General features: G+C 41.6%; 1 protein-coding gene and 2 long non-coding RNA genes across 3 annotated transcripts in view; 1 reads left to right on the plus strand and 2 right to left on the minus strand.

Annotated features, from left to right (window-relative positions):
* The window catches only part of LOC308586948, a 562,568-nt gene that overhangs the window by 213,403 nt on the left and 325,149 nt on the right, over positions 1-24,016 (minus strand). The gene's annotated exons all lie outside the window — the stretch shown is intronic.
* Positions 1-24,016, minus strand: part of TGFBR3 (transforming growth factor beta receptor 3) — a 140,712-nt gene that overhangs the window by 105,792 nt on the left and 10,904 nt on the right. The window contains exon 2 of the mRNA XM_081194006.1: positions 7,536-7,712. Coding sequence (XP_081050132.1) covers positions 7,536-7,596 — 61 coding nt within the window. The 5' untranslated portion in view covers positions 7,597-7,712. The remainder of the gene's footprint in view (positions 1-7,535; positions 7,713-24,016) is intronic.
* LOC308586929 overlaps positions 1-24,016 on the plus strand; it is a 138,139-nt gene that overhangs the window by 90,529 nt on the left and 23,594 nt on the right. The gene's annotated exons all lie outside the window — the stretch shown is intronic.

Raw genomic sequence — 24,016 nt, forward strand, 5'->3', positions numbered from 1 at the left:
TCCACATACCTTCCAACATTTCTCAGATAAAAATTGGGACATCCTAAGGAAAAGTGGGACATTCCAGGATCAAATCAGAAACCAAAATGGTTTCTGTAAATCCAGTACTATCCCTAGAAAATAGGGACTCTTGGAGGGTCTGCAATTGCCACCTGAACCCAGGCTCATGCTTAAGTTCTCTCCTTGCTAAACCAAAGTGTGTTCCACTGCTGAGCCCCTTCCATCGTGGCAACAATATTTCCTCTGTTTGTCATTTACATCAACATTATGAATGGGCAAGGCTAAGTGGCCTGGAAGGAGTTTTCAACAAACCTCACCGATGCTATTTGTATATTGGTAAGAATTGGAGATGGGAGCTTTTGCTTTTCACTTGTTAAAATACTTTTTTACAGCCATGAACCCTTGACTGAATATTACACCAAAATGGGATATTCCGCTTAGAAAGTGATCAACAAACAGCATGGGGGACAAATGCTTAAGAGACCAGCATGGTGACAGTACATACACAAGTAACTGACAGCTTGTAAAACACTGGCTACCGCACAGGGGAATACACACACCTATCAAACAGCTGGACTGTCTGCAGGAGGAATGAAGTTACACATGAAGTAGTGTAAAAAATATAGCCCCAAGTGTGTTGGCTAGAAATGAAGCATCTGCTGTTGGAAAAACAATTGCTGTCCTGATGTGCTCATTAAAAAATGCTATTGAACTCCCACAGTCCTTGCATATGATAAACTTTTCCACTGGAATATATTTGCCTATGCCAACATTGTTGTTGTCACTGCTCAAGGTTTTGATTATACGGCAAGTATAAAAGGCATCGAGCGCACAGACACCAGCTGTTCTTTTAAAAAAAGAAATCTTTTGTAAATATCAAAAACTGAACGCCTGCTTCATTTGTGGATTTAGAACCTAATTTTATCATTAACATTATCGGCTAGAATTTTTTGTTAACATTATTGGCCAGAAATAATGGCTGTTTTTCTTGTACTGATTCTTTTAAGAAGTATAGGCCTTTAGCAAGGAATACATTTATTCATTCTGGATAAGGGCTCTGCACTCCTGCATGAAATGAAATTATTATTATTATTATTATTATTATTATTATTATTATTATTATTATTATTATTATATTTCAGTCCTATATCCACTTGCCTGGGAGGAAGTCCATCTAGCTTAACTGGTCTTGCTTTTGTGCAAAGATGCGCACTGTAGCCTCCCAAAATGAAGCCAATCCCTTGCTTGCATTTGATGCCAAATTTAAAACAGGCCAAATGTAAAGCCCATTTGCCAAGGAACAATGAGATGCATCCTTTAAGACTCCCAAATGTTCCTTTGCAGCTGCATCTTTACATGTCCCACACCTGATGTCATGGGTGTGGCTTGGGGAAAACAACCGCTGTTGATTCCTAAACAATAATAGGATAACTGTCTGCCAGGTCTAATTTTTCCTGTGGGACAGAGGTTCCTGGTGCTTGATGGGTTGCTTTGTAAGTTACATAGGATAAATTGCATTGCAACTTCTGTATTATAAATAGGCACTTTATAAATATAGTGCTATATTCCAGAGTTCTGTTATATTCTATGGAAGGGGTGGGGAACCTCAGGCCCGGGGGAAAAAGGCAGCCCCTCGGGACACACACCTCCCCCTGAGTTCATATCCCTTACCAGCCCTGCTTTGCAGCCTCCCTGAGAGTTCCTGCCTGGTTGGAATAGGTCCTTGAACTCTGATAATGCCTCTTGCTTGCATGGATGGAAGATAAGAGATAAAAACATGTAATGATGGAGCCTGGCGAGTCTCTCTGGCGAGAGCATTCCACAGTTGGGGAGACAATCCAGCATTCCACAATTGCACCAGTGGAGCTAATCCAGCCTCCTGCCTATGTGTCTGCAGTGTGCTGACCTCACCATCTGGCCTCTCTATCTTCCAGGAAGCAAGTGTTGCAGCTTCACGTTACCTAGAAAAAGCTGCAGTACAGAACAGTACAAGAAGAAGCAGTCCTTGAAATGCCCAGGTTCCAAATTGTTTTAAGGTTTTGTAAGTTATTGCTAGCATCTTGAGCATAGTTCAGAAGCAGATTGTCAACCCCCCCCCCCCCCGCTGCCCTTTCATAGGCAGGTAAAAAACTTTTCTATTTCAGCTGACATTTGAAAACCGACTATTTTTGCCATGCCCTATATTGATTTTCACTGTGCTGCTTTCCTGTCATTTGTGGGGGAGCTTTTGGAGTTTGATTTTGATGGTAAGATTTTACTGGTGCCTATTTTTGTTTTTAACCTTGATTCCCCCTTCCTCAAAAAAAAAAATAATCATAGAGATATGCTGCAATAAATGAATAAAAATGCATGCTCTCTCATTTTTTTGCTCGTTAACAACAAACCATGATTTTTTGTCGGAATAACATAATGAAGTACACATTATTTGCACCTGAGCGTTTTGCATCTTCAAGTGTATCACTTAGCAGAACTATCAAGGAGGGCAATTACATAGTACAAAGGCTTGTAGCATTTCACAACTCATTTCCTCTCTGGAAATCTCCTCTTGCTTGAGTTTCAGTAGCACTCAAGGAAACCTCAGCAAAAATTTCTCTTTGGCACAAAGTCATACTTCACACAGTATAGGAAGTGGAACAGAAGAACAGCAGCAAAGTAGAAAAGGAAAACCTAAGAATGTGATGCAGAACATCTTTTTTGGCTTGGTGCTCTGGATAGCTTAATAATACACACTGAATACCTAGTTCTACAGAATTCCAAATCCTGAACATACCCCACTGTAGATGTTCTACTGCCCTGTAGTATGCTTTTGAGAATTCATCTAGCACAATCTAGTGTCAGATTTAACGAAATGCCCAATTTCCATGTTTACTCAGTGAGCATTCTTATTCATCCTCTGCTGCATCAAAGCCACAGGGGACCAAATCTGCAGGCAAGCTCTGAAAAAACAGAGGAATTTGTCAAGAGCCATTTGCCCAGAATATACCACTAGCAAACCAGAGCTTTACAAAAGCCAAACAAGACATAACTTGCACAATTCTGACACACAGAAACAATACCAACAACCTCAAATTGGGGGGGGGGGGGAGATAAATCTTTAATACACGCTTTAAAAGAGGCCAGTGAAAGAACCATATGAACAGGCAAGCAATATCAGAAAACCATGGGGACTCAGACTTAAGAATCTTCAAATACAGAGGTCTAGCTTCCAAGGAAAACAAACACTTCTCTATATCATTTCTAAACCTCTTTTCCAACTTCTGAGGATACTTAAGGAAGGTGATTACAGATATTAGAAGTTAAAATAATCTTGGTGATGTGGGCAGATTAGCTATAAATGCTGGATTCAATAGCCTGCAGGTTCCTTAGAGTCTGATGGTTATTGTCTTTTATGGATCTGCTTCAAGATACAGGTATAAGATACAGCCAATATGGTGCCCTTCAGATGTTGCTGGACTACAACTCCCATGAGCACCAACTAGCAGGCCCAATGGTCAGGGATGATGAGAACTGTAGTCAAACAACATTTGGAGGGCATCTTGTTCATTACCTCTGGAGCATTTCTATTGCTGCATTTGATGGCCCGGTGTACCAAAACTGGTACAATTTGACCCATTCATTTTATCACCTTTCAACCTCTCTGTGTGTGCTTTTTTCTTATGTTAAAAATATACCTCTATCTTTACAGCACCCTGCAAAACATTACTATTTCCTAAATAGTAAAGGGGAGATATTATTTTTGATTGTTACCTTGTTATGTATTTTTATATTGCAAACTGTCCTGTGATCCTTGGATGAAGGGTGGCATAGAAATTTAATAAATAAAAATAATAAAACAAACAAACCTCAAGTCTTTACAAGTTGTTCAAATTAAGAAAGCCATGTAAGATCAGTCACATGCTATTTCTCCCCTCAGGAAAGGAAACAAGTTTGTATCTTTTACTTTCCAATGGAATCTGACTAAGTATAATGAAGGAAACAGTGACATAAATTGTTGAGCTTTATTGAACCTGGAAGATGCTCAGCAAGGGGGAGAGAGAGAGAGAGAACAAGTAGGTGAACATTTCCTTATCTTCATCCAGTTCCCATGATACAATTAACAATGCTGTTCAAGGGGTTTCTACTATCTTAACTTCTAATTTCTTTTGCACATCCACTCTAGGAAGCCCATGAGGATTTTCCTTCCAGAAAAGCAAAGCTAAAAAAAAAAAAAAAGACATCACAGCCATAAATGGGATGTTTATTTTTATTGTCCATTTCCATGCCAATCGTCACCATGGTGTTGCACGACTTTAGAACTGAGATGCGACACAGTTTCCTTATCAGGACGAAATAACAGAATTGATGAAAGAGGGAAAACAGATTTCAAAAAGGGAAAGCATTACTATCCGTTGTTAAAAGAACTCTGCTATAACAGATATGATTATCTTTCATACAAAGACAATTTTTAAAAGAAACAAACCTTATTAGTGTTAGAAGTAAGGAGGACACTATCCCACCAGTTTGGGGGGGGGACCCACTGTTCAGTATTATTCAGTAACACATAGTCATACTGTTGCTATTTAATAATAGTAATACTGTTACTATACAGTATTATCTAATAAGGCATGAAGGCTGTTTGGTACCTATCATAATTTGGGGGAATGATGCAACAAGGATGTAAGAACACAAGAGCCTGCTGCATCTGGCCAGTGGCTCATTTAGTCCAGCACCCTGTTCTCACAGTGGCAGACCAGATATCTGTGGGAAACCCTCAAGCAGGCCCCAGCACTCTCCCCTCCTGTGGTTTCCAGCAACTGGTATTCAGAATCATTGCTTCCTCTGGTGGTAGAAATAGTGCAGAGCCAGCATGACTGGTAGCACTTAGGGAGACATCAGGAAAACTGGATAAACTGCTGTGTGAATGCAGCCAAAGTCTTAAAGGATGCCACTCTTCAAAGGGGCTCAAAATGGCATACAAGTATGGATTTCCCTTCCCCCTTATCCTGGTAAGATCCACCTTGTAAGGCTATGTTCAAGGTACTGGTGACCTTTGTAAATGAGCTGGGAAACTGAGGACCAAAGATTGTACCAGTTAAATGATTACTCCTCCCCTGCAGCCGAGGTCCACAACCTCCAAGATTGTTTTAGAGAGGGCAAATATTGCAAATCCTTTTGGGATGTCTCATGGGAAGCAATTCATTAAAATAATGCTCAAGATATATCCAAGAGGTGAACTTCGTTCCCCTTCCCCAACAACCACTAATTTATTTGTGCTGATGAAATGCAACTTCTGTTTTCCAAAATCATCGAGTAAGATCCTACCTGAGCCAACTAAATCATTTTTTGATGCAATGGCAAGCAGAAAATAATAATTAAGGCTGGAACCCTAGATATATCTACTCAGAAGTAATCTTGACTGTGTTCAATGGGCTTACATAAGTGAGAATGGGATTGCAGCCTAAAAGAACTTTAATTCAAATCTCACTTTGGTTATGAACTCAGCTAGTAGCATTGGATAAGCCACCAACTTCTCTGAAGTAGGGGCTAGCAATTCTGGCTAACGTTTCAAAGTTGCCATAAGGATAACTGAGATGATGTGTGTAAAGTCCTTTGAGCAGTTAAAAATGCTAAGTATTGCTATTAACTATCAATATCCTGCACATCACCTTTAGACACATTTGGCCTACTTTTAAATATTTATCTGTCACCAAATAAGATCATTACAACATCCAGGCATCACATCATGTTAACGAATCAAAATAAGCACTGCCTGGACGCCTTCGTTGAAATTAAACCCTGGAGAAAGTCCCAGAAGGTTTAAACACATTTTTGAAAGAGTATTATTTTCCATGCAATTGATGAAAAAAAGAGAGAGAGAAGAGGCCAGCTTGTAATGCACTTTATTGGTCAGACATGTCTTTCCCTGCAGCTGGTCACCATTTCCACAATGAGAACATCTCATATTTAAACGAGACATCCATCCACTGTCCACTGTCTCCCCACTACATCATCTTGGACATCTTGGACACTTCCCCGCTGGACTCTATACTTTTGTGCCAGAACAAAAACCACTTGTGGACTTCAAAAACAGTTTCAGAACACCATGGATTAGAAAACATATGAACTTGCTGCTGGTATGTATTTGAGCCGGCATGTATTTTCATAGTTTTGCTCTAAAACCAAGGTATAGTGTCATGTGTGCAAGCAGGAAAGAGCCCGACCAAAGCCACAGGGCTCTCCCCTGCCCTCGTCCTGTTCCTCCTGTCCATCTTGGAGGACTTTACTAGCATTTACTTTCAGAGATTCCTGGCTTAACATTGCATATGAATCAGACATCATAGTTTAACGCAAAATATAATCATCATCATCATCATCATCATCTGGCTGGGCTTCCCCAGCCACTCTGGGCGGCTTCCAAAAGAATATTAAAATACTGTGATACATCAAACAATCTGCTTACTTGAACAATCTGCTTACTTGAACAAGTCAGCTTCATGGGCCCAGTTTGCATATGCCCTGGTTTATAAACCATGATGTAATTTGATTGTCAAAACCTGGCCCAGCATCTTAACCATGGTTTATTAACCACAAAATCCACACTCATGAGCCATGGTTTGTTGGTTTATATACCTTGGCTTCCATTTACCTTGCCTTGGTGTTACATGAAAATCAGGCCATGGTTGGGAAGTTGGCTTGCTTTGCAACTGACCAGTGTTTGTTTTAAAGGACACTCTCTGGTTTGCACAGCACAACAAGCCATGATTAATGAAACCTGAAACTAAACACTAGCAAAGTTCTTCAGGCAGCACAGGAAGGGAGGCAGAAGCTCTCAAGCCTGGTGCTTCACTCAGGCTCCTTCCTGTTTGTGCAGATAGCACTAGATCTTGGTTTAGCATTATGTGCAAATGTGGCCAACACAAAGCCAACAAAAAGATGAAAATGTACCAGGACAGCAAAGATTAAAAACTCAAAAGCAATTACTTTAAAAACATGAGCAGTTTGGCTGATCTAACACCCGTCTAAGGAGAAATGCCTTGGCCTTCCGGTGGCTCACAATCAGGGAGAGGTCAAGGCAGGCGTTTCTCGGAAGGGAGTTCCCAAGCCTAGGCATTACTACAGAGAAAGGTCTCTCTTGTGTCCCAGGCAAACACAACTCAGATGTTGAATGGGATGTGAAAGGGAGTTGCTCCAACAAATCTTAATGAACAGCAAGCACACATGGGCGGAAATGTACCATTCTAAGTACAAAAGAGCAGTTCTGCTGGATCAGACCAAACATCTATATCGTTCTATATCACATTTCCCATGGAAGCCACCAACTGCCCACAGGCATAATACAAACACGCCCATTCTGTTACAATTTACAGTTTTGCCTGTAGTTGTAGACCATAACAAGGTTCCCAATATTATTTCTTGCTAATGCAGTCACACCAGGGAACATTTACATTGGTATTGAACTAAATGCCTCCCGGCGATTAAAAAAAAAAATGCAACCTGCAATTAAATCCAAGTGCTTGCAACATTTGGAGGCCCAAATTGACGTTGAGGCCACTTACCTGCAGAGGCTAAACACCCAATCATCAAAGCAAACACTGGAATCATACAACTTGAAGTCATTCTTGCCACACCAGGGGTCTGCGGATCAACTTTCTTTGTAGTTCTTTGTGCCTGGTGGGCACCCTTCTGGGAATATGTTACAACTATAGGTGCTTTGATAGAGAGTCTTCAGTTACCTGCAAAGAAAAATTAAAAAATAATACTTGTAAAAGCATGTCTTACAGAGAAATGACTTTCTACACAATACTAAACACAGAGAAAGCCAGTACCCTTAAAAAAAAAAGAAAGAAAGCCTTTATACTGAGGAACAATGAAAGAAAAAAGAGTTATATTACAGTCACAGGTTTAATTCTCTCCCAGTGTAACCCGAAACCCATCACTCATTTTGCATTGCACTCACTCATTCACTCTATTTGGCTCCAAGCCAGAGCCTCCAATGCAAAATCCCAAGAACCCCACTGTTAATTTTTACAAGCACATCTTTCTGGAACTCACTGTTGCGACAGAATAAATCTGATCATGGGTGGGCAGCCTTTGATCAAAATTTAGCACAATCACTAGAGACCAATTCAAGCAGACTTTGAGACAACTCCTCCTTACGAACCAAACCATGTCATGGCCTTGACTATACTCACTTTGAAATGATTGTGTGCCAAGAAGCTGCCTAACTTTGTCTACCATCAATGATGGCAGCTGGTGCCTCAAAAATCTTGAGAATCACAGAGGCTCTACAGAATTATCGGCACTTCTCAGGTTTTCACACACACATCCCTCCAATACATTTTACAAGATTTGCCTTAGGGTTTCCACCTCTCAAAATGAGATGAAGCCATTATGAGATGGAGAGGAGCATTCTGCTAGGGTGTGAGGAACCCACTTGGGTGTCCTGAAGCTGTTGCTGGGTCTCAACTCCTATTATAGCCCCAGCTAGCAAAGTCAACAGTCAGGGATTGGCTGCCAGTTCAGTTCCGGGCCAAACTCAAGGTGCCAATCCCAGTGCTTAAAGCCCTAAATGACTTAGGGCTCCAAACAGCTGTGAGGCCACCTCCTTCTTTTGCTCTTTTGCTGTGGGGGCTCAGCCAGGGCACCCAATGGGGATTTCACAGTCAGAAGCAAGGCAGGTGTATCAGAAGATGATTACGCAGCATGTTGTTGTTTAGTCATTTAGTCGTGTCCGACTCTTCGTGACCCCATGGATCAGAGCATGCCAGGCACTCCTGTCTTCCACTGCCTCCCGCAGTTTGGTCAAACTCATGCTGGTAGCTTCGAGAACACTGTCCAACCATCTTGTCCTCTGTTGTCCCCTTCTCCTTTTGCCCTCAATCTTTCCCAACATCAGGGTCTTTTCCAGGGAGTCTTCTCTTCTCATGAGGTGGCCAAAGTATTGGAGCCTCAGCTTCAGGATCTGTCCTTCCAGTGAGCATTCAGGGCTGATTTCCTTAAGAATGGATAGGTTTGATCTTCTTGCAGTCCATGGGACTCTCAAGAGTGTCCTCCAGCACCATAATTCAAAAGCATTAATTCTTCGGCGATCAGCCTTCCTTTTTTTTTTATTTTTTATTATGAAAGAAATACACAGATTACAATATATTACAAATATTACAAATACAAACATGCCAGAAAAGAGTATCATCAGATAAAAGCGGGAAATGAAAAAGAAGAATAAAAAAGTAAAAATAGAAAAGAAAAACAAAAGAAGAAAAGAAGAAAAACAAAAATACCAAGAATACAAGTGCTATTGACAGAGCTTCCGTCCAGCTCGGTCTTGGAGTTGCCAGTTCTTATATTGTTACTGCAGTTTTAGTATTACAAATAAACACCGATGATTTCAGCTATCGTCTACTGATAGATTATTTAATCCCTGGGTGTTTTCAAAATAAGTTAAAAATTTATTCCATTCGTTTTTAAGTTTGCTCGAGTTGTGTTGTCTTATTTTTTGTGTTAGTCTCGCTAACTCAATGTATTGGTATAGCCTCAATTGCCACTCTCCTATAACAGGTAAGTCAGAGGTTTTCCATTTTTGTGCTATTTGAATCCTCGCCGCAGCCATAGCATATTGGAAAAAAGTTTGGTCTGTTTTCTTTATTTCTTTACCAATCAGCCCTAAAAGAAACAGCTCGGGGATTTTGGGGATATTATATTTCAAGATTTTTTTCAGTTCGTCATGAATTTGCGTCCAAAATCCTTTTATTACATCACAGGTCCACCAAATGTGAAAGAAGGTCCCGACCTTATCTTTACATCTCCAACAGGTGTTATCGGCTGTTTTGTACATTTTTCCTAGCTTTGCTGGGGTCAAGTACCAACGGTAGACCATTTTCTCTAGATTTTCCCGCAGAGCTACGCAAGCTGAAAATTTTACACCTGTCGTCCAAAGCGTTTGCCATTTACTGTAGTCTATGTTGTGACCAATGTCTTTCTCCCATTTTACCATAACCCCTTTCACCCGATCTTCCTTAGTGTCCCATTCCAATAATTTTTTATACATTTTTGATAGGGATTTACTATTACTTTCCAAGATTTCCACCTGAAACCATGATTTTTTTTCCTTCATGCCCAGTCTCTTATGCTCGCCCCATAAGGCGTGAATCTGGTGAAAGTGGAACCAGTCTTTTATTTTATCTTTCAGTACCTCATAAGGCTTCACCCTCCATCCTATTTCTGTCTTTTCTAAAATATCCTCATACGTACATTTTTCATCTGCCATATTTATTTTTTTTATTTTAATAATATTGGTTGGGGAAAGCCACCATGGGGTACCTTTCTCAATCAGTTTTTTATACCTCTTCCACACTTCCAACAATGGGCCTCTGATAATATGATTAGAAAATCCTTTGTGGACCTCCCCCTTATCTTGCCACAGGTAGGCATGCCACCCGAATCTTATATTAAAACCCTCCAAATCTAGGAGGTCTGAGTTTCTAAGGGTGGCCCACTCCTTTATCCAGCAGATACAGGCTGCATCATAGTATAATCTAATATTTGGGACCGCAAATCCACACCTTTCTCTCGAGTCTGTTAAATATTTCAACTTTACCCTGGCCCTCTTCCCCTGCCAAATAAATTTGGTCAGGGTTCTCTGCCAGTTCTTAAAGATGGAGGTACCTTTAATAATCGGGATATTTTGGAAGAGGAATAGTAATTTCGGGAGGATGCACATCTTAATAGCTGCCATCCTCCCTGTCCATGAAAGTTTCAATCTATGCCAAGTATCTAGATCCTTTTTAATGTCCTGCCACACCTTACTGTAATTGTCCTCAACCAGGTTTATGTTTTTAGGTGAGAGCCAAATTCCCAGATATTTCACTTTATTCACTACTTTAATGCCAATCTTTTCTTCCAAATGAATTTTCTCCTGTTCGGTCATGTTCTTTGTTAGGACTTTTGTTTTCTTCCTATTTAATCTAAAGCCGGACAGTCTACCAAAGTCTTCCAAAAGTTCAACCACTCTGCTTGCACTATCCACTGGGTTCTCCACCGACAGCACCAGGTCATCAGCATAGGCTTTAAGCTTAAATTCTTTGTTTCCAATTTTTATCCCCCTCACATTCGCTGCCTCCCTTATTCTATTTGCAATAACTTCTAGAACCATTATAAATAACAGGGGGGACAGAGGGCAGCCCTGCCTTGTACCCTTCTTAATCTTAAATGGTTTCGTCAGATTATCATTTATAATCATCCTGGCCTGTTGTTCTGAGTATATTGCCCTGATGCCTTTCAAATATGGACCTTCAATACCTGCCTTTTCCAAGCATTGTAATAAAAATTCCCATGAAACGTTATCGAAGGCCTTTTCGGCGTCTATAAAGATTAGTGCAGCCGGGACATCTATTCTCATATCTAGGTATTCAATGATATTTAGTATGTGGCGGACATTTTCTTTCTGGTGTCTGTTTGGGAGAAAACCCACTTGGTCTTTATGTAAATACTTCATTAGGAGCTTCTTAAGTCTACTGGCCATGATGTCCGCAAAGATCTTATAGTCGTTGTTAAGCAAAGAAATTGGCCTGTAGTTTTTTATATCTGTTTTTTCTTTTTCTGTTTTTGGGATCAGGGTTATATAAGCCTCCTTCCACGAGGCCGGGATCTTTCCCCCCTGAAAGATATTATTAATCACGTCTTTTAGGACCGGAGCTAGATGTTCTTCTAGTATTTTATAATATTTTGCAGACAGGCCGTCCGGCCCGGGGGCTTTCCCGGTCTTCATTCTACTAATAGCCTCCTTGATCTCATTTACAGTGATCTCCTTATTCAATTGTATTCTATCCTCTTCTAGTATATATTTCTTTTCGTTTTGTTCCAAATAGTTCTTGATCTCAACACTGTTTTCCCCTCCTTTTTCATATAGCTTTTCAAAAAATTGGGTGAACCTGTTTTCTATTTCCTCTGGGTCTTCTATGATGTTATCCTCCAGTATTATTTTATTTATCATATTTTGTTTCTTTCTCTTTCTTAACTGCCAGGCGAGTAACTTCCCCATTTTATTTGCCGACTCAAAATACCTTTGCTTTGTGAATTTAATTTTCCACTCTATCTCTTGGTTTAGTATTGCTGAGTATTGAGATTGTAACACCTTAGAGGCTCGGTTAGCAGCTTCATCTGTTGGGTTTTTAGTTAACTTTTTCTCATAATTTCTCAATTGAGAAAGGATCTCCTCTTTCTTACGTTCCCTTACCTTTCTCCTATAATTATTTTGTTGTATTAAGAGGCCCCTCAGGACCGCCTTACTGGCGTCCCAGACTACATCTATAGAGGTTTCTTTATTCAGATTTAAATTTAAATATTCTTTTAGGGTGCCTTTGATTCTTTCCCTCACCTCTTCGCTGTCAAATAAGTTCTCGCACATCCTCCATCTAAATTGTCCCTTCACTTCATTTTTTATTTCCATATCTAGGGCACAATGGTCTGATAATGTCCTAGGGTGAATCCCACAATACTTAACTCTCATGGAGAGTGCTCTTGTCAGCCAGATCTGATCTATTCTACCCCAGCTCTGATGGGGTTCAGAATAGTGAGTAAACTGTTTGGAGGTGGGGTTTTGGTGTCTCCAAATGTCAATTAGGTCTAAATTTTCTTCCATATCCTTAAATGATTTCGGCAATTTTCCCCTATTCAATTTTCCCTTCTCTGAACTCCTGTCCAGATCCGGCGCTGGGACGCCATTCAAATCCCCAAGCAAGATTAGGTTTTGGTTGTCCAATTCTAGTAACATGCTTTCAAGTTTCTCAAAGAATTCCCCTCTGTTTGTGTTCGGAGCGTATATCGTTACAACATTAATTTTTTCCCCCCGGAAATTTAATTGAATTCCTAAAATTCTTCCTTCCTCATCCTTACAAATTAAAGTCGGCTCCCATTTTTCTTTAACATATATTACCACTCCTCTTTTTTTCCCAGCATCAGAGTTAATAAAGTCTACCCCTAGTTTTTTATTCACCAGAATATGTTTGTGTTTTTTAGCAATATGAGTTTCCTGAAAGCAGATTACATCATATCTCTTATTTTTCAGCGCTTTCTCAATTTTATTCCTCTTAACTTTCTCATTCAGCCCGTTTACATTCCAAGATAAAAATTTCAGTGAGTGTGTAATGATTTACCTTTGTCTGCTTCTAAGCCTTTAACTGAATTCAACAACTATAATCTCTCTCCCTTGTTTCCTGAGAGCTCCCCCTCTTCTACCGCCCCCGCTCCCACTGCGGTCTCCTCATCCTCTTCATCTGATTCCATCACCTCCCCCTCTGCACTCCCCTCCTCCTCATGTATGTTTCTTATCTCTCTGTCCTCTTTTTCCAGCCTATTCCTGAATCCATTCTCTATCTTTCCCAAATCTTTTTCATATCTTCTCAAAAACTTATCCGCCTCTTGTGTGTCCAGCAGTCTAAATTTTTTCTCTTTATAGAAGAAGCTAATCCCCTCCGGGAACTCCCAGCGAAATGGGATCTCCTTTCTCTTCAAAGCTGCTACCACTTGTTTATATCCTTCTCTTTTACGAAGTAGCCTGACCGGTATTTCTTTATAAATGATGATGGGCCTTCCATCAATTCTTAATCTATTATTATAGCTCTTTCTCAAAATTAAATTTTTCATCTCCAAAGAGTTAAAGATCACCAGGCAATCCCCCAAGAATTTACTCGCTTTCAAATGATTAGGCCTACTCATTCTATATACATTATCCACAGTAGCTGCCACCTCTTCTTCTTTTAAATTTAACCAATTAGAGATTTCTTTTATCATTTTCCCTCTAATGTCTTCGTTTCTCCCCTCTGCTACTCCCCTGAATTTAAGATGGAGCTGTTTTGAACGCATATCCGCCATGGCTAGGTTATCCCAAATCCTCTCTTGAGAGATACTTAGCTCACCCAGTCCTTCCTTTACCTTCAATGTCTCCTTTTTTTGTTCCCTCATCTCTTTCTGCAGCTTTTTGTTAGATTCCTCAATCAATTTAGACTTCACTGAGAGATCTTGGATTTTAGCTGAGAGTTCACCCACTGCTCCCTCTATCTTTTGGTCGATCATCTCCTGGACTTCTCCTAATTTGTTTTCCATGTATAATACATTTTGCTTAAACTCCTCCTTTATTTTAGCCCACAAGTTATCTAAATCCTTAATTTCCTCCTGCCGCGACATCTTTCTTTCTCCCGGGGTCCCTCCCCCTTTCTTCGGCTCTTTCCCTTCCCTACCCATCATCACCAGATCTCCCGCCCCCTGCCCCCTGCCCTCACTCCCTGCCCTCACTCCCCCCAGCCGTCACTTCCTTCCCTTCTTAACCCCCCTGTTAAATACCCGTCGTCGGCTTGAGATTATCAATAATAACCCCACAAAGTGAGCTCAGAAAGTAAAAAGTAAAACCCAGACGGAGTTGGTGTCCCAGCGTCGTCTCCAAACGTAACCTCCAAACACCCCAACGCGAAATTTCTATGGTAAGTCCAAAAGAAGGTACCAGCAGGGGGGAGGCGGGGAGGCGGGAAGGACACCACCCAGTATCTTGGCTTTCTCTCTTACTCCTCTCTCGCCGGGTCCAATTCCTCCGCCAATCTTGAATCCCAGGAACGATGGAAGTTGACTGCCCGTGGTCAGGCCTTAATGACGTACTGTCCGGTTAGGTCCAATTAAGGGTTTCTTTTCTGCAAACTGCCTACATACATGCTACATACTATAGTCCAAATCCTAGGGTGTACACAGTTCTCTCCAGACTGCGTCGAACCGCGCAGCCTCTACTTTATTTCCCCGTGGCCCGGGTCTGACCACAGGAATCCTTTCAAAAAGAAAAAAGAAAGGCGAGGGAGAAACGGGAGGGGGCAGCAAAGGAGAAGTCTTTAGGATTTTTAAAGTCCTTTCACTTTAATCCTTACTCTCTCTTCTTAGCTGCAGTTTTGCTGCCGCCTCAACACACGCTCTCCGTTCCCTCCAGAGAAGGCAAAGAGGGCATCCAAAGTCCTAATTATAAGCTACAGGAGCATGGGGCAGCCTAAATATCATAGAAGCGCAAAGCTGCTTGAGCCTCATAAAAACAAAACGAGGCTTGGTCCACATAAACAACACACAAAAAACAACAACAAGCAAACAGAGGCAGCCAAACTCACCAAGTTTCGATTAATCCTCAATATCCACCAATATTTTATATGCTCTTAAATCCTTATAATCAAGTAGTTCTCAGTCTCAATCTGAGTTACACTCACACCAGCAGACTTTCCAGGACTCCCTCATACCGTCGGCTTTCCCTCTGCGTCGTCACATGTCCGCGACCGAATGGACTCCCAAACACAAATCAAAGGAAACAACCGGGCACCTCCCAGCTTCACCACCGGTCTTGCGCTTTTTTTAAAAATACGTTTTAAAAAAAAAAAACGCTAAAAGAGAAAACGCTGGGGGCCCCGTTCTTATCTTTAGGAGGCCCGCCGCTTTAACCAGCAGAAGCTCCAGGCGTCGCCCTGCAGAGTCGGTAAACTCCCAAATTGCGCTAGCAGCCCTTCGTCCTCTCGTCTTCACAACAATCGTCTCCGAGGGACGGCACAGCCGCTTCCACGCTGCCAGGGACCCTATCCCTTAAGGGTACCCCCCTTAAGGTTTTTGGAGGTGCGCGGCGCCCTCGCGTCTTCCTCCAAGCCTCTGCAGAGCCCCGAAAAAACTCGGAGCGAGTTCTCCGTGCTTCCTCGCTGGTCGCGACCGGAACCGGAAGTCTTCCTTATGGTCCAGCTCTCACTTCCATAAATCACTACTGGGAAAACCATAGCTTTAACTATACGGACCTTTGTTGGCAAGGCGCAGCATAGGTTTCCCAAAACTTTATGGGAGGGCCGAAGTTACTCAAAGGTCTGTTTGACAGTGGAACAGACTCCCATGAGAGGTGGTGGACTCTTCTTCCTTTGAGGTTGAGATTCCTGCACTGCAGGAGCTAGACGGCTTGGGGGTTCCTTCCAACTCTATAATTCTATGATTCTAGGTCATCAGTAAGTGCCTCAAGGCTCCTTCGGTTCTGAAAATAGGCCTGAAGCCACAATGAAATGGGTCCAGATAACCCTTTTCCTTCAACCACACTTGAAGCTGACCAGTCACCACTGCCTCAACAATCTTGCCCATCCACCACCCTAAATAGTTTAGAAATGTATAGTTCCATATGTGTCTATAATTCATGGACAGTGAATGAGGCTTCCACCCATTGTCGTGTTGAAAAGCAATCAAGTTGATAACCAACAGCTAGTCCATATTTTGTTGTTCCAGAGTAAGGTTCCATGTGATTAGAAAGTATCGTGGCAAATTTGTCAACCCCCATGCTAGAGTAACGGAAGACAGAGAGGCCACCAGATGCCTGGAGGCTGACCACTGTTGTTAACAGAATGCTACACTGAACAACATTGGTCTGAGTGTTTCATATTTTAAACTGTTCCTCCTGCATAGACACACACACATGCGCGCGCCAAGATCTCTTTGCATATGGAAAGCGTACAAGTCAGGAAGAAGTGCTTTTAAGCAAGCCTTCTCCCTGACGTGTTAACCGACACTTCCAGATTTTCTCTCTCCTTCCTACACACTCATACACAAATTAAAACCACAGTACTGCACGTATTCTGCAGAAGAACACTTTGCTGTTGACTTTGGAACAAAATAATGTGTTCTTTACAATCCATTCCAATGCGTAACCGCAGATTTACTGGAAGTTCATCTATGGGTTTCCAAAAGTAAAACATGTGAGCTACATGTGGCCAGATTCTTCTTCTTCTTCTTTGGAAACGTAAAATCCTCTTCCGTATAACAAGACTTAAAGTCAATCAACTGACCAAATCAGAAACAAATACATGCACATATAGAAGAAGTTTTAAAGTGCCGTCATAAACTTACAGTGTGGGTTTCTGGAAAACAATTCTAAGCCCCTAATATTAATTGTTGTTTTGGACTGTGCATTTTAAAAAAAGATTACTTTTCCTGCCCAAGATAGTCATTAGGCAATATATTAAGAAAGCTCTGTGATTTATTATACTACTTGTAGGCTCTCTTGTGTCAAGCATTCAGGGCACAAGCCACAAATTGCAATACTTTGTGTGCCTCCTTCATGGCAGGTCCAGAGGGTGGCAACACAAGAACGGACTTTTTCTGCAGTGGCTCCGTTTGTGGAATGCTCTCCTCATGGATGTTCATCTGGCGCCTTCATCATACACCTTTAGGCGCCAGGCAAAAATGTTACTTTTCAACCAGGCCTTTGGACAACTGATACCCTGTTAAATGTGTTGTTAAGGGACATTATTTATTTGTTTTTGCTCTTATTTTTATTATGTATTTTCTATTTTTTATATTGCATTTTTATGTTGTGAACCACCCCAAGATTTGCGGATGAAGGGTGATACACAAATTTAATAAAGATTAATAATAATAAATTACAAGGAGAGCTGGCAATGACTTTTAAGGTGTTTATAAGCCCAGAAGATAAGCCTAATTTCTCAAACTATTCAGCAGAATAAAGTTCCAACTCTGTGTGGAATCAACTGCACTTACATTTTAAAGGGATGGACTTAACATGTTATTGACCACTCAATGCAGGAATGTCTTAATTCTCATCTGAAAACGCACAAGTGTTTCATGGCAGTGATATATCACACCATCAGTAACATCTCTGTACAAGTGTCGCTGAAATTAAAGAACTATGCATGTGATGACCCTATACTGGAATGTAATCATCCATTATCTCGGCTCTACAAAACTCCTGCAAGGCAGAAGGGGAATGTAAATTTAAACTAAAGAGGAAAAGTTGCTATTTTGGAATAATGTTTTAGAAAAGGAAGAAATATATTCAGGTAGGAAAAACATAAGCAATTATCTGCAATGTTACAGTGTATATGTATCTATCTATAGAAGCAAATAATATATTGTTGCTGTTGCTGAATGAGGCAGATTCAAATCTCACCAGTCCCCTAAATCACACTCTTATCTGGCTCCTAATCGAGCACTGATTTTCATGTCTCCTCCCCATGCTTCAGCTGGGCTTTTTGGCTTGCCGTAAATAATAATAATAATAATCAGACGCCTGGCTTTTTACCCAGCTTTTATGCTGTTCAAAAATAAACCACAAAACGTTGGCAGCAAGAAGGAAGGAGAGATGAGGCTTTGTGATTGCCACAAGGGCCAACCAATCAGCACTCTGCACAGCCGGCGTTTCTGCTGAAAACAGGAAGCATCAGTTGCTCTGTAACTCAATTATATGAGGAAGGCTGTATTCCTTACGAAAGAAAAGGGCAAGTGTGAATCCATAGTGGTCTCACCAGAGTGCAAACTCTATACATCTCTACACCGCCTTACTGGTCCAGTCAGCATCACACTTATAATGAAAGCTATTCTTGCTTGTTTTTATTTTGTTTTAGGCATGCTGTAAGTCAACCCAGAGTGGCTGCGAAAACTTTTCAGAGTTTCAAGATGAATGCTGCTGTAGTAGTAGTAGTAGTAGTAGTAGTAGTAATGCAGCATTCATCTTGAAACTCTGAAAAGTCTAAGCTCTGTTTGAACTAAGAGCATTTCCCTCAAATTCAGCATTCATTTTAAGCTCTGCAGTTTAACCACACACACACACACACACACACACACACACACACAATAAAAAGTTGCAAGATGGCAAATGCCATGGACAATTAACTCCTAGGTCAAAATAGAAAGTTATTTCCTGCACTCTTTTGGTTGACATAACTTTTTTAACACATGTGTCTGAGGTTAGCAGTGCTATTTATTTATTTAATGCATTTATATTCCACCTTCCTTCTAAGGAGATCATGGTAGCAAAGAGTCGCCCAATTTTATCCTTGCAATAGCTCTGAGATAGGTTAGGCTAAGAGAGTGTGACTTGCCTCAGGCCATACAGCGGGACTCATTATGAGTAGAAATTTCCAGGGTTCCAATTCGACATTCCAACTGCCACAACACAATTCAATAAAGATAGCTGTGTTTGTTACAGCAAAATGCAGGCCTTCTAAAGACTATATATCTACGGTGCAATCCAAATCATGGCTGCTGCAGGGGAGGGCAAAACAAAACAGCAGGATCATCACAGCATCCACCCGCTGGCAAGGACAGGAGGTGGAAGGATAGACCAATTGCTGCACCAGTCTTCGGTCAGGATTGGGCCCAGTGTATTGGCACTATGGGCAGATTGGAATCCAACAGATCCTGGCTCAGCCACTCCCCGCACCTGGAACACTGTGTTTCAGGGCTTTCTGCAGGTTGGCGTTGTGGTGATTCCATTGGAGCCATTTCAAATGCCCATCTGTTCACACCATGGGCAGAGGCGAGCAGATCTGGGTGGAAGGATACATCTGCTCTACCCAAGGCCTCCCCTGGCCAAGTGCCAATGGGGTTTGGACTGCAGTGCCCATGTGGCAAATGGTCTCATGGACTAGAGTTCACTTTATCAGATACATGGAATGGTGGGCCTTCATGATGCAAGAAGAAAGAATTGTTGAAATGGCAAAGACACAATTACCAAAGCAACCTTCACAGTTCCTTGAATAATGCAAAAATGCCAGCTATCATACATGCTACAGTCCATGAATAAAGCATTTTGAAAGCTTTTAAAACTGACACCCATGACCAGTTGCCCAGACAATGAACAGAAGAGAACCGGGAACCAAGAATCACTTGATACAGACGCGCTAAACAGGACACCCTGAATAGGAAAATTGTAGCCGTTGGTTAGATCACTCTTTCCTTAAGGTCAGTACATAATCCAGCAATGCTGTTCTTTGTGGTGCAGAGAGCCTGCTGAAGTGGTGGACAAAAAGAGGTCATGGGAGATAAAGCAACTCCGTCTCTTGGTAGCAAAGGGCACAACCCTGGCAGCAGTTGGCATCAATGGGGCTTTTACTTGTGAATGTGTTTAGGATTACGGCTGAAGTCAGTCTTTCGTTGCACAAGAAAGAGAGGGCACTGGAGGGTTACATAGCTCTCATAAAGAAGGTCTGCCAACCCCATTTCTGACCTGTTCACATGCCACAACATTTCTACAAGAGGATCCGTTCATAGTCCCCAGTGATTTCTTCCCTCTCATCAAGCCTAAAGAGTCTGCAATATAGCGTGATTAACAAAAAAAAACCACAAAAATTAAGATGTAAAAGTAAGATGTCAGTATCTCAATCCAGTACATATTACATGGCATTCAGCGGCATGGACTACAATAGCACCTTGTATTTCTGTGTACTATATATTAAAGGAATCTGCTATAAGCCAAGTGTTCAGGTTCCCCAGTTCCCTGTATTCTCAAGATAAAGTTGTATGACGCTGAAAATCTCATCTTTTGTCTATAGCCAGAAAAAGTGAAAAATGGTGAGGGACCGGTCTGCACCAAGTGCTGTCTTACATTAAAAGCTTGCAGAAAGGCAGTCTTTCTACCTCCTGAATGTCATCAAGCTCCAACCAACGTGAATATTATATTCTGTTCTCGTAAACGAAGTCCCTCAAGCCTTCACAGTTTCCTTCCTCTAGTGATTATGGCTACTTGTTCCTATTCCTCCAACTGTTCTAAAACAAAAAAGAACAATAAATATACTTCAGATTACACACTGACCGGACAACCTTTTTTGTCATTTCTAACAGGAACTGGGCATAACTGTCCTACTGGGTCCTTCATTCTCCGCTTTCTGTGCCGTTCCCCAAATGTCACCATCTGTTTCTCGTATTATCTCCTTCCCGTCCCACTTATTTCCCTGCTTTGCTTTCCACCTATTTGCATTCTATCATCTTCTCAGTCTAACTTTTTCTCTACAGCATGAAAAACAGCTTCCTATTCCTGATCTCCTTATCACAGCAAAGTTCCTAAGACTCGCTTCCTGTCAGTGTTCATGACCTCCAGCCTCGACTGAGAAAATATCCAGCACAACGCAAGGCTCTTCCCATTCTGCCAGCATTCAATGACAAGCTAAACCAGGGGTAGGCAACTGTGGACCCTCCAGATGTTGTTGGACTACGACTTCCATCATCCCTAGTCATTGGCCATGCTAGTTGGGGCTGATGGGAATTGCAGTCCAACTACATGTGGAGGATCACAGTTGGCCACCTCTGAACTTAACGTTACTTCAAAGCAAACCCTTCCTTCTTTGAAGTCACTCTGCTGAACTCACTGACATTACTTAAGTGACATTGTTGACTCATGGCCCTCTAATGCCTTTCTATTTTTTAAAAAATAGAATCAGCTTTCAGCAAAGTGAAGTACCGGTAGCTGCTTCATACAGAGATTCTGACAAGGTTTATTGCCTCCAAAGTGATGCCAATCCAAATGCCTTCCAGCATCTCTGACCATTGGCCATCTGGAAGGCATCCCGACCTACGGTCTTGCTCAGATGACCAGCAGGGTACACTGTATGTGGGGAAGACGTGGGGGAGATGAATCACAGGGGCAGACCCCACCCCTGGCCTCTGAACCAAGACAATACACATGGGAGGCCTTACTTTTTGCAGGGTTCTTGTGCATATACAATTGTGCGTGTACAAATTCTGCTCAGAGCTTCAGATGATTGCATGGAGGGCAGGGGCAGAAGAAAGCAAAGACTGCACTGCTGGATCAAACCAAGGACCTATTTATCTAATCCAGCATCCTATTTCCCAAAATGGCCAAGGTTATGGGAAACCCTCCAAAAGGGGACAGGGGAGCTAGACCTTTCTCCCACTGTTCTAAATGGTAGGGTGGCACCGCCATTAATATATCCTCTTGCCTTTAGAAATAAGGCATTCAGAAGTCATGATTAGATGGCAAGCAGGAGCCACACTGGGGTGGGGGAGATCGGATTACACCAACAGGCCCCTGCCTTGGCACCACACATTCAGTCCAACTTCAGATCCTATGCTTGTATAAAGACCCAACAGCTAAGGCGAGTTCCTGTTAAAAGGGAAAAAGAAAGTTGTTCAGTGTTTTATCTAAAGCAGGGGTGGCTAATGTGTGGCCTTCCACATGTGGTTGAACTACAACTCCCATCAGTCACAGTAAGCATGGCCAATGGTCAGAGATTATGAGAGCTGAGGTCCAGCAAAGTTCTCAAGTGTATTTATTGCTCCAATGACCTTAGAAACTTTTTGAGTTCATGTGCAGAATGCAAATGTTTAGTTGTTTAAAATGTAAAAATGACTATGGAAGGCATTATTTTAAACAAAGAAAAAAGAATGGCTTAGCTTTTGATCCCAGTGTACATCTCCTTTTCCCTACACAGTGCTTTAGATTTAGAAACAAGTTTCTGATCCTGCAGCATCTGACCTATTTGCAAAATTCTTAAAACAGAAAGCCAAATAAAAAATGCAGCACAGTGTGTTTAGGAAAGTTAAGCTTCCGATACACATTCTTGCCATGGGTATCTGATCTGAAAAGCGTTGTCCTGCAGGCCCTATTTTTCACAGATGATGAGATAATCACTGAATGCCAGAGCCAGCATCCAATCCAGTTCCAGCACTCACCTGGGAAATTTAATCCAGATTATCTTCAGAATGTGATTTGCCTACTCCAAACTGGGATTGCATTTGGCATGCCAATTAGACACTCTTAGTTATTTCAAAATACAATTATTACTGGGAATGCAGACATGTGAATCACCTTTAAAGTAAAAGCTATTTTCCCCCAAAGAGAAACTATTAAAATTCGAAAGCTATTTTGCAGGGCTGGCCCTACCATTGGGCATAGTAAGGTACTTGCTTCAGACAGCTATTTTGGGGTGTCATGAAAGGGCAGCAAATTATTAGTTACTTAATTTATTGTTTTATTTTTGCTCTCAGGGATGGGGAGAGGTACAGTACTTTTGGGATTTTCTGCCTCAGGCGCAAAATAGCCTGAGCAATCTTGCTATTTTGACTTTTCTTTGCAAAGTCTGTTTGATCATATGCGTAAGGGAGTTCCCCATGGGATAGTCCCTCACACATCCAAAATCTCCTGGGTGGGCTGCATGTGGTACTTTGAAGTCCCAACTTCAGAATTTTAAAGTGCTCAATCACCTGATGTTACTGTGATATCAGGTGACTAACAAATGGGAAACCCTCCCCACTTGTGAAGTTTGGCTTGCAAGTCTAGATCCTGATGAGGATCAGGCCCAAAGAGACAAACAGATTCCCCACCCCTATAATAGGGAAATAAAACAACAGTATTTTCAAATATTACTGGAAGATTCTCAGGGAGTAATAATAATCAGCCCATGAGCCTTATCACTCAAAACATAAACAGATTCATAAGCTCTTGGAAGAAAGACTGAACTTTGGCTTTACAAAAGCATTTCACTTTTAGGGAGCTAAAATAGGTTTTTGGTTTTGCCCAATGAGTTGCTCTGACGTCTAAGAATTACTGACATGTTGCTGCTGCGCATATCAGGACATTTCTACAAATCTCGGCTAAAGGCTATGGGAATTGGAGAAATGCCAAGATTAGATGTGTTATGTCACTCACAGTTGTGCCCCCTCCTACTCCCACGTGACTCTCGTAACTTTTTTGCTCTTTTCTTTTGCTTAATGTATTACTATGTGCTCCATCAAATTACAGGAAGCCACAAAATATACATAATCACATCCTGAAGAGGAAAGCGGCTTTCACTTTTTACTGCCTGCAAACAGCCACCAAATCCATCTTGTTCTCTAACACACTTTGAATCTAATTTGACAAGCCATCCCAAGGACAGTTTAACAAAAGTCTATTTGAAAAGCAATATATGGAGGGTAGAGCACATGATCTCCAAGCACACCTGAATTTACCCGTTAACATGTGAGGAAGGGCCATAGTTCAGTGCTAGAGAACACATTTAGCATGCAAAAGGCCCCACATTAGAGCTAGGAAACACCCCAGTCCGCTTCCAATCGGTGTAGTCAATAATGAGCGAGATTGGCCAATAATATGGTTCAATATAAGGCAGCATCCTAGGTTCCTAAGGTTGTCAGGTGGTAGAGCTGGGAGCAGGCCTGCCCCAACCATGAGGCAGGATGAAGCCGCTGCTTCAGGCAGTGGAAGTCCCTGAGGCAGCACCCCAATGAGCACTGTTAC

The sequence above is a fragment of the Podarcis bocagei genome (genome assembly GCF_964188305.1).
Source record: "Podarcis bocagei genome assembly, chromosome: 5".
In the NCBI taxonomy this organism is placed as follows: domain Eukaryota; kingdom Metazoa; phylum Chordata; class Lepidosauria; order Squamata; family Lacertidae; genus Podarcis; species Podarcis bocagei.